This window comes from Wolffia australiana, chromosome 18 (genome assembly GCF_029677425.1).
Source record: "Wolffia australiana isolate 7733 chromosome 18, ASM2967742v1".
Lineage (NCBI taxonomy): Eukaryota > Viridiplantae > Streptophyta > Magnoliopsida > Alismatales > Araceae > Wolffia > Wolffia australiana.
Genome location: NC_135852.1, coordinates 5,226,074 through 5,237,857, shown reverse-complemented (window position 1 = coordinate 5,237,857; position 11,784 = coordinate 5,226,074). Strand labels below are relative to the sequence as shown.

Below are 11,784 nucleotides of genomic sequence, written 5' to 3'. Positions count from 1 at the left end.
AAAAAGCCTATGTGCGACACCGAAGGAAACAAAGATGATTGTGTTTGACGAAGACAAAGATCCCATTGATACGTTGTATGGATACACCAGGACCTCTCTTAGGGAGGCAATGGCTGGATTTTGTGAACTAGTGAAGGCTATCTCTCGCTCCTCTCAAAGGAGGATAGACTACATGCAGATATGCAAGCATCTTGCACAGCCAAACGACAATAAGGTGTTGCTGGACTTCCTGTCAAGGTGGAACTCAACGTACTCTATGTTGCAAGGTGCCATAGATAAGCTAGACGTTCTAGATCACATGGCGTGTGTGCTCATTTAGACAAGCTCGAAGAATTATAGCTTAGAAGTAGACGAGTGGCTGATGTTGGGAGATTTTTGCGACATATTAGCAGTCTTTCCCGAAGCAACATACTTCATAAGTATTTCCAAGGTTGTCACTACAACAATGGTGCTTGTCGTAATCAAAACTGTATCAAACCACCTCGGCGATGTCATGGACCGATTTGACAAGGATGATATTTTTGCCGTGATGGACATGTTACCAAGCTCACACAGGGAATCCATCCAGGATGCATGCGAGGGCATGAAGTTCAAGTTTGACAAATACGAGAGTATCATACGCCTCAATGAATACGTCGTAGCAGTAGCGCTTCTTGATCCGTTAACAAAAATGGCTCTCATCAATCCTCAAACCCTTGAAGACTCCATTGTGTTCATGCAATCTTGTCTCCATACTTCACTAAGTACCGATGAGCATCCCGATCGAATTGATGTGAATGAGGCTAGAGGTGGTCAGCAGCTTACTCTTGTGATTGCGAAGATGATAAAAGAGGCTAAAGTTAGCATTAAATCCAAGCCAAAAGCAAGACCCGAGCAGGAGTTGGATGACTACCTCAACGAGCCCGATATTCCAGAAGATGAATGGCCTCTTAAATGGTGGATGGTCACCGGTGCGCACACTTATCCACATCTTGCAAAGTTGGCCATGGAGTACCTCTCCGTGCCAGCGACAAGTACACCATCAGAGCTACTCTTTTCAGTGGGTGGTCAGGTTGTGTCACCCCAAAGAGTGAGCCTAGATGCCGAGAGCATTGAGCTGTTGTGTGCATTACACTATTGGATGCGCCCAACAACCCAACCTGGTGATGAGAACAATGTTTCTACATCCAAAAACATGAGCAAGGTAATTATTTCTTTAATTAATTTTTAAAATTTTTTATTTATATGTAACACTACTTACGACCGTTATTGCAGCGTCCTTCCACGAGCGAGGCCTGAGTATTGACAGTCTTCGAGAAGTTATATAAGTTTTTCTCTACTGAGATTTCACTCTGTTACGGTTTGAAAACGATTCCCTCTCTACCTCTCTATCTCTGAAATGCTCTCTGCTACGATTTCACTCATCGCAAACAGCCCCGTCCAATAAGCCAAACTAAGTTTACTTTAAAATGCTCTCTTCACTCCTCTTGGCCGTTTCTTCATCCCCCCCCCCCCAACCCCAAGTTTATCACTCTCATGGCTTGTTTGTTTTTTCCTCGCTACCTTTCTGGTTCCTGCACCCATATGGATGACTTACCTATCTCTTTTTTAAAACTGTATGTTCTCTTAGCTCTTATCTTTCTAACTGTTGATGTAGGATGCCCCCCCCCCTGCGTTCTCTTGAACCTGTCCTTCGAGCTCTCATACAACATCTTGCTCGTCAACTCTAGAGCTGATTAGTGACCTGCTAATTCATCCACAGTATAAATTAAATCCATTCTTGTGCCCCGTTCTTTAACTAGAAATTTTCTTCATGGTGCAGATGATGAAGATGATGAAGGTGATGATATTGAAGGATAATGATGATAATGCTGACTATAAATGATCCACCAGATGATGAAGAAGATGAAAATGATGATGTCTTCATGGTGCAGATAATGAAGACGATGAAGGCGATGATATTGAAGGATGATGATGACAATGCTGACCATAAATGATCCACCAGATGACGAAGAAGATGAAAATGATGATGACAGGCGATGAAGAAGATCGTGTTCATGGGGCAGTTTTCAACGACATGACTACAAATAAGAAGAATATGACAATGACATTGCTACACCATGCAACGAGGAACTTCTCACTCTTTCACTATTTTTCTATCTTTTCTGTTTTTTGGTGTCCCCCAACTCTCTCATGCAATCAATGAATATTCAACTGGACCTATGCCTTCTTATCCATTGACCAACTATCTTTCTAGGCTGTTAGCTGTTGACTTATTCGATCTTAAAATTCTATCATGCGTACCACAAGAGAAACCGATTGAAGGTTACAAAGTTTTTTTATTTATCTTCCCATCATTGATAAACTGAACAAAGCGTTACGTAATTTCACAAGGAAGAATAAGTGATGGCTAATCAAAATAGATAGCTAATAAAAAATGTGTCCGTATCCAAATAGGATTATTATAATTAAATTAAAAAACATACAACTAACCTAAAACTCTCCAGTTATGATAGTATTTTTCCTCCATATATGGTTAAGTAAGTGTCATATAATAATTAATGTACACTTATGATTAGAGGTAGAGGATACATGAGATTATAATTATTCTTAGGGATAAAAAGTAAAGATGAAAGGTGACAGAATTTGGTTTAAGATGAATTATACTTTTTAAACAATATTAAAGCTGAAGAAATCTGCGAATGGTTTCCCAACCCTTAGTCAACTTGGTTTAAATATATTAAAAATCATGATCATGCATGAAAATGTGTATCATTAATGTATATGACTTAAACCAAGTAAGAAGAACTCAAATATGATTTACACTCTTCAAAGTCCAACAATCCTACACAATCAACATAACAAATTGATACATTATACAGATATAAGATTAGGAAAGCAACTATGGATTTTTATTTAAATGCACATTTGAATTGGTAAAGATTTAGACAAATTTTAAAGTTTTCTAATAAATACATTAAAAAATTTGTCATCAGTAAAAGTCATCCGTCATTTCGTCCGTCATTTTCGTCATCCGTCATTCATCACAAATGACAGATGACTAATGATGTATGACAAAAATCCAACCGTTCAGTCATCCGTCCGTCACTACTGACGATGACAGATGACGAAATTTAAACGGGCGGATAAGGAAACGAAAATGGCTGTTATGTCAAGAAAATTTCCAAGAGTTCAAGATTTTTGTTTCAACACGTAATCATAAAAACCTTATTTATTTTATCTAAAATCTCCTTTTATCATATTTTAAAATTCTGTACTTGTATATAATATCATTTTATATATAAAAGTGTATAAACTCTATATATAGATTTTATTGGTTTATTTATATTGTTTTTACAATAGTATAATTATAGATTATAACTATACATTTGAATTGAATTACCTTAGTCAAATTTTCTATTTTGATAGAATACTAAATTATTATCTAGAAAATCTTAAAATTGTTCATAAATTAGTAAAATGTTAAGAAAAAAAAGGCATATTAACATATAAATACTAAGAAGTGGAGAGTTAGAATATATAACTTAACTAATAATAACTTAAATAATCAAAAGGTTAAATATGTAATTATACAATATTTAACTCTCCACTTCTGATTATATTGTTATAGTAGGATGATGTGACTATATTCATTTACTTAACAGCGTAAATATTTTGGAATATATTGTGATGTTGAGATGATATCCCGGCGATGAATTGTATCAATTTTTATTTTAGCATGGTGTAGCTAACAATTCTTTTGAAATAACATTTGTTTACTCAGATTGTTGCATTGAGATGTCAACACTCAACACTCATTGGATCACACACATCAATGAATATTGGCTAGATTGCCCCAATAAACTCCCCAATAATCCAAAAAAGGTGCCCATAGAATTAAACTAAGTTTTCCATGAAACATTCTTACTTTTCACTAGAAAATATCAGTTTATTCATTATACTGTCTTAGAAAGGCTTAAGAGTGAATCAGCTGTTTAAATCAAAATTAGGTACTCACTAATGAAGAGGGGATAATAATTCTATGAATCAAGGGTATAAATTTGGATAATTCTTTCAAGAGATAGTTATAGGAGATTTAGAGTGTTGATTCAACCGGATATAATACTTCGCTATCTTCAAGAAATCCAAATTTGCTTTCCTGCGAATACTATTCATTGTCGTCGCAGGATTACAAGCGGACTGTTCGTCGTGATCCGTGACTCAGTGAGTAAGAATTTCTCTTCTGTGATCCGATGTTTCAAAATTTTCGTTGCTTTCGATCAATTGGATACGTGCTGAACGATTGTCTGAAGGTGCTGTCGCTTCGTTTCCGAGATCAATCGTTCAGGTTTTCTATTTGTGATTATCCAGCTGCTTTGCTGTTTCATAAGAAAACTGTTCCGTCAAACTGCGTTGATGTCAATTGTCGGGATTTTTCCTGATTAAACGTCACGTTGTATGCACTATATCTGGATCGGTTGATGATTTCTTTGTCAGTCGGTCCTCCACGGTTCGGCGCGTGGGGTCCCGGGCGATTGGAATATCTGTGCATCCACGGAAGATAAGTAAGTTGACTGTTTCATCATTATAACCGCAGCGCAAGTAAAATTTGAACTTGATCTAGTTGTAGCTATTTATCATTTAAACGTCCTCGCTTGAACACAACAATGATTGATCTATATGCCGCAAGATTATACGTATTTTTTCTAATTTGGCAAATTGTAGGCATCTAATCTCAAATTTACGTAGCCAAGCTTCACTATAGTGATGTAGAGCATCGTCATTTAAACCTGCCAAAATTGTGTGAGGAAGTTTGATTTACTGGGAACAAATTACCAACTTCGACTCCTGAATTCAAAAGCAAGTCGCGCATGAACCAGGGTGTGCATAATGTTTTAAAGGGAAGGGAACTCGTTGGATCCATTAAATTTTTATTATAGTCAGGGCAATGACAGTGAGAGCATTGCGTCAAAATACCTGCTTCTTAAATCATAAGTAGGAGAAAGCAGAAAGATGTGAAATTTCTTTACAATTTAAGGTAGAAACCTTTCAGGGTTGCTGATAATCTTCACTGGAAAATCGCTGTGGATTTTAGAATATTTTAAAATTTGATTTATCAAGAGATTACTTTCATATTGCAGTAGATATTGACCCCAAAAAAATTATCAGCTGCTATTTGATCCTTGACGTAGTCCATCGCCAATATTGGACCTTAAATTTTTGAATTCGATTTATTTTGTCTGATCTAAATGAAGTAAGCCATTAACTTCAAACCATCCTTTGTGGTTTTCCTCATGCCCGTCAATTTTAATTTGTCGCCTAGAGTCTTATGTGGAGTAGGTTCTTTTTATTGAAGTATTGTTACGAAATTATTCTTTCATCTTCTTGTATACAGAAGTATTTTTGTATTTCATGCGCCAATCCAAAAGTATTTTTGCCATTTAAAAAAAATTACTGTCTTCTCATCGTTAGATTTTATGTAACTACACGAAATGACAAATGAAACTGTACCAGCAGAAATGGAAAATCATCTTTTTGACTTATTTAATGTGTAAGCTGAATGATTGGCTCAAGGAAATCTAAATCACAGTGCTTGTCAGGCATGTAGATTTTTTCACCATTACTTGTGCTTCAAATAATTAGAATTATGTCTTCTTAGAGTGATTCTTGATGAGGACAAGTAGTGCAAGAAAAGGAAATTTTTTTTCTACATTGGTGCTTTCTTTTCGTAGTTTCAGAAGTTGTGCGATAGTGACCTTGATGTAGGTCTCTAATGAGTAAGAGATTTTGAGGGGAAGATAGAGAATGATACAACCGCAGAACAAGAAAATAGGAAGATATCTGAGGAACAGTGTTGGCTAAAGGCCTGGATTGATAGTATGATCTTCCTTTCCACCGAGTATCCGGCTTCCTTTCTCATCCTCCTTGCCACATCAGCTAAGTGAGTACACCTTGCTTGGCATCCTTATGGGACGGGTAGATCTGTGTAAAGGGAAACTATACTACTTGACAATGAAAAAAATACCCCTGACATGGGTCAGAGATCATAACAGTGTGATTTTTTTTTGTCTAGTTTTTTCAAAAGATAAGTTTTGGGATCTAATCGCTAAGTTAATTTTGGAAGAACGTATTGTGCTTAAGTTTATTAGAGAATGTTCACCTGGTTTGGCACCCAGACTATATTATTGTTATTCAATGTTCCCTTTATTGGTTTTCTGTGGTTCCAAATTTGCCATTCAAAAATTTCACCATAAAGGCATGTCGCTGCTTTCGTAAGGCTGTCTCCTCTTTCCTAATTACCGACTTTGCCATTCAAAATTTCCATCCATTTACTTGGTTTTAATACTGTAATTGTTAACGAATTCCAGGCATGCGTAACTTTACTAGGGGATTTCACTATTTGAGGAAGCTTAACGCAGCCAATGTTCCTGCCGCATTACTGGAAAATGGACAGAAACGTGTTATAGATGCCTCACTTACTCTCATACGGGAGAGGGCAAAACTCAAGGTCCTTTCGCTTAATTAGTAGCTCCAGAGGCGCTGATGTTATGGATTTCTCTTTTTTATTATTCTCCGCTTTATGATTCTTGGGTTTCCTCAATTAGGTTTAATTGTCTCGTTTCTCATTCAGGCTGAACTCTTAAGAGCTTTGGGAGGAGCCACTGCTTGCACAACTCTTCTTGGAGTCCCTCTAGGGCACAATTCTTCCTTCCTTCAGGGCCCTGCTTTTGCTCCTCCTCGCATAAGGGAGGCAATTTGGTGCGGTAGCACAAACTCCAGCACTGAAGAAGGTAATTTTTGTAAAGAAACTAAACTTTTCAACTCTAGCCATGTTTCCTTTTGGAGCAATGATGTTTCCTCCATTAAAGATTATCCAATAAGAGAACAATACCTTTTGATTGGTTGGAAATGGATAACAAAAGGCTACATTCCCATATTAAGTCTTAAGTCTTGGTTCTTCCAAGAATTTAGACAACGTTATGATGCATGAACGAAAATCATATATTATCATCATTATGGATCAGATTGGTTTGGTTAAGCACGATGACGATGGACAGTGGTGAGGAAAAATAATGATCTTCACTGTCCTATGAAATGAATCATTTCATCGTCGTCTTGTCATTATCATGTGATCGTCTCATACCAAGAACAGACAACTAAAAGGGGGGATGATCATGACGATGGAAAATTAGTTATCATCCACCGACCCTAAGATTCAATTACTTCTTAATTATCTTAAATAGGTTTTTTGTTTTTCTCCTGCAGGAAAAGAACTGAAGGACCCCCGCGTCTTAACTGATGTGGGCGATGTGCCTGTCCAAGAGCTACGTGATTGTGGTGTTGATGATGACAAATTGATGGATATAATCAGTGAATCTGTCAAGTTGGTGATGGAACAGGTCAGTCACCAGAATCAAGGTTCAGCGTCAGCGATAAAGATGACTAATCCTCATCATCATTCTTATCATATTCATAGTCATTGTCATCCATTGGCAGTTGACGAATCATCGTCATATTGTTTCAGCTCCTGAAAGCCGCCATAGTTATTATTATATTCATCTATTGTTCAAGCTAAGATAGTGCATCTAATGATACCATCATCATCGGCATCCATTTTCCAAGGGCTGTCATTGTTGTTGTCATTAATGCTCGTTAACAGATGATGGATCTTGGTTTGGGATGGACAGAGTGGAAGCATGTGACGGCTTTTGTTCCCTTTCTGTGACAAGGAACTGAGAGATGACTGATGCTCATCCAGTTGAATTCTCTCCTGTTCTGTTTGTCATCTGTCCACGAACCTTCGTTGTCATCCATCAATTGGTGATGATGATGAATTCTTCATTGTCTGCCAGTCCTGGAAACAACCTTTGCAAAGCAGAAAAAGGATAATTAATAAAGTAAGTCAGCCCCTTTACTTGGGTTGCAGGATCTTCTCCGCCCATTGGTCCTCGGTGGGGACCACTCTATATCGTTCCCTGTTGTGCGGGCGGTGTCAGAAAAGCTTGGTGGGCCCATCGACATTCTTCATCTAGATGCTCATCCAGATATATATGATGCCTTTGAAGGGAACGTTTACTCTCATGCGTCCTCGTTTGCGAGAATAATGGAGGGTGGCTATGCCAGGCGGCTTCTACAGGTATTTCTGTCCAAAAAATATATATATATCCTATGATTTTTTTCAAGAATCAGGCGAGCCATCTCATCCAAAGATATGCTGTAATTATTAATGTAAAACTGTTTTATAATATGTTCACTTATTAAAGTCAAACACAGGTTGGCCTCAGATCCATCACTAGAGAAGGGCGTGAGCAAGGGAAGAGATTTGGCGTGGAGCAGTATGAAATGAGGACCTTCTCCAGAGATCGCCCAATGCTGGAGAACCTGGTTTTTCTCTCTCTGCGCATATATATTTTTTCTCAGCATATATTAAAAAATCTTTATCTTTCTTTACTCTGCCCTCTTCCCCATTAAGTATTTCCCTCCCTCCCTCTCTCTATATCTTTCTGTTTATTCATAGGTCCTCTGCTCGATTATCCATCACCTGTTCCCCTCTCTATCTCTTTCTTATTCTCTCTTTACATCTATACATATCATTTCCTTCTTGCTCTCTTAATTGTATTGGTCTCTATCTATCTATCTATCTATCTATCTATCTATCTATCTATCTATCTATCCATCCATCCATCCATCCATCCATCCATCCATCCATCCATCCATCCATCCATCCATCCATCCATCCATCCATCTATCCATCTATCCATCTATCTATCTATCTATCTATCCATCCATCCATCCATCCATCCATCCATCCATCCATCCATCCATCCATCCATCCATCCATCCATCCATCCATCCATCCATCCATCCATCCATCCATCCATCCATCCATCCATCCATCCATCCATCCATCCATCCATCCATCCATCCATCCATCCATCCATCCATCCATCCATCCATCCATCCATCCATCCATCCATCCATCCATCCATCCATCCATCCATCCATCCATCCATCCATCCATCCATCCATCCATCCATCCATCCATCCATCCATCCATCCATCCATCCATCCATCCATCCATCCATCCATCCATCCATCCATCCATCCATCCATCCATCCATCCATCCATCCATCCATCCATCCATCCATCCATCCATCCATCCATCCATCCATCCATCCATCCATCCATCCATCCATCCATCCATCCCTCCATCCATCCATCCATCCATCCATCCATCCATCCATCCATCCATCCATCCATCCATCCATCCATCCATCCATCCATCCATCCATCCATCCATCCATCCATCCATCCATCCATCCATCCATCCATCCATCCATCCATCCATCCATCCATCCATCCATCCATCCATCCATCCATCCATCCATCCATCCATCCATCCATCCATCCATCCATCCATCCATCCATCCATCCATCCATCCATCCATCCATCCATCCATCCATCCATCCATCCATCCATCCATCCATCCATCCATCCATCCATCCATCCATCCATCCATCCATCTATCTATCTATCTATCTATCTATCTATCTATCTATCTATCTATCTATCTATCTATATATATATATATATATATATATATATATTGATCTCCATCTACGTTCCTTGTACCTCTATATCATATCCACATTCCTCCTCATTGTGTTGGTCTCTATCTACTTATCTACCTCCCTTTCTCCCATCCCCTTCGGTCTCTATTTATGCATGTACATATATCTCTATATTTATATTTCTTCACTGTACTATTGATCTCTTTATCTCTTTGTCTCATCCCCTTATCTCCATCCAGCATATCCACCCTTACTATGGATGTATTAATCATCATATCTTTATCTTCTTTCCTCTCTCTCTCTCTGTGCATTTGTGCCTAAGGTTTTCCCTTTTTCCTTCTTTACATATACGTATATTCTGTCTTCACTCATCTCCCCAATTCTCCACATCTATCTCTCATCCTCAATCCATTTTTCTCCAAATTTTCTGATCTCTTTTTACTTCTCTCTATCTCTCTCACACTAGGCCTGGCTGCCTTTATTGACAGAAGCTGGGAGAAGGTGTAAAGGGTGTCTACGTGTCAGTTGACGTGGACTGTCTTGACCCAGCCTTTGCGCCAGGTGTCTCGCACATCGAACCAGGAGGGCTTTCCTTCCGTGAAGTGCTCAACATTCTACACAATCTACGGGGCGACATCGTGGCGGCCGATGTGGTTGAATTCAACCCCCAAAGGGACACCGTGGACGGCATGACAGCCATGGTTGCTGCCAAGCTCGTGCGGGAGCTGACCGCGAAAATATCTAAATAACTTTTCTTCCATTTCGGCCGACTTTTATCTAATTCTGTAAATAAAATAAGATGTGGTAAGTTGACATACATCCAATAAAAGAAATATGATACAAAGCCCATGTTTGCAATTCTAATCTGTTCAGTCCAGCTCAATTTGAATGCCAATAGCTTGTTTTGATTACATTATCTTTCAGTTGGTACACCTGCCAGCTTTATCAAGAAAATATAGCAATGTAAAATGCTATCATTGATTCAATAGGATTCTGCTAAATATGTGCTGCATTTGTGCCCTTCATGTTAGTAGAGGTGTTCTTAGATTGCAACAGTCATTTTTTAATTTTAAGGTTAAGATCCTCTAGCTTTCATTTGAATTAATTTCTCCAAATTCTATGAATGAGCATGATTTCACCTAGTTTTTGTATCCACATCTGGAGTCTATTCAATAAGCTTAATGGCTTGCTTGAAAATTAAGACGATGAAATATCATCGGAGTGTAATATATTTAGTTACTGATACGGTTCCTAATGTGGGATATATGAGGAAAATATCTTCTAAGTAACAGACTAAAGGCCTCCCAGCTTGGGTTACTTTTGAGACATATGTTAGAAGACTTAGGGTATATTAATTTTTTATTGGTTATTTTAAAAATAGTTTTTTTGTTGCTGGGAGTCTGTTATTTGGTATAAAAATGAAGGAACTTGAGGCCAAGCTTAAAATCATGGAGGCTGAATTTCATAAATTTAAGGTGGGAATGAAGAAGTATTTGAAGGTTCTACAATAAAAAAGTCAGTAACAAATGAAGGAGATTACTAATACAAGGAAAAAAGGAGGTTAGGGAAAGAAACTAGGTTGAATAGACTATTAAAAATGGAGAATGTAAAGGAAAATCAAACTGGAGGCTCCCAAATTTTGAGGAGACAAGATATAGGGCTGTCTGAGAAGCATGGAGTTCTACTTCCAAAGTAAATATGATAAATTCTTGAAAAGAATCAACAATCTCTTCTCTATGCGGAATATACGTATAGAAGACCAATATTTTTTTTAATATTGAAATGACATTAATATCATGATAACCGAGCAGCTTAGAAAGGCTCTACCAGAAAACATAATCCATTAGTTACTCAGAATTAAATCCAACGTGAAATTTAAAAAGTATGGTGCTGAATTGAATGATTTTCAATATATTTGCCTCACATTGCTGATGTGATTATGGAAATGGTGTTTTTAAAGGGGATGATGCTTGATACACAGCCCACATTTTCAAGAGAGACTATGTATGGTTAGGAGTCATCATGAATCCCTTCATATTAGAAAATAAGAGGCTTCGTATAATCCGGAAGCTGAAGGAGACTCCCAGCCAGATCTTGTAGATTTAATGTAAAGTGTGACATCAGGTCAACAGTTTTATAATACACAGCGAAAATCACCCTGAGAGGATTCAAGATAATGAAAGAGAGAGGTTCAACCTTATTGGAAACCTTTGATGCCTTCTCCATGAAAC

General features: G+C 38.0%; 1 protein-coding gene across 4 annotated transcripts; it reads left to right on the top strand.

Annotated features, from left to right (window-relative positions):
- The first annotated feature begins 4,060 nt into the window (after window positions 1–4,060).
- On the top strand, window positions 4,061–10,417 carry LOC144715066 (arginase 1, mitochondrial). Of its 4 annotated transcripts, none has more exons than XM_078589942.1 (8): window positions 4,061–4,203; window positions 4,477–4,544; window positions 6,348–6,487; window positions 6,611–6,770; window positions 7,246–7,379; window positions 7,907–8,116; window positions 8,254–8,364; window positions 10,042–10,417. In XM_078589942.1, exons 3-8 carry the CDS (start codon window positions 6,350–6,352, stop codon window positions 10,300–10,302), a joined length of 1,014 nt encoding a protein of 337 aa, XP_078446068.1. In that variant the 5' UTR covers window positions 4,061–4,203; window positions 4,477–4,544; window positions 6,348–6,349; the 3' UTR covers window positions 10,303–10,417. The 4 variants fall into 4 exon arrangements, with proteins under 4 accessions (XP_078446068.1, XP_078446067.1, XP_078446069.1 ...); XM_078589941.1 differs by having other exon boundaries at window positions 4,061–4,207; XM_078589943.1 differs by lacking the exon at window positions 4,477–4,544 and having other exon boundaries at window positions 4,066–4,207.
- The last annotated feature ends 1,367 nt before the right edge of the window (window positions 10,418–11,784 follow it).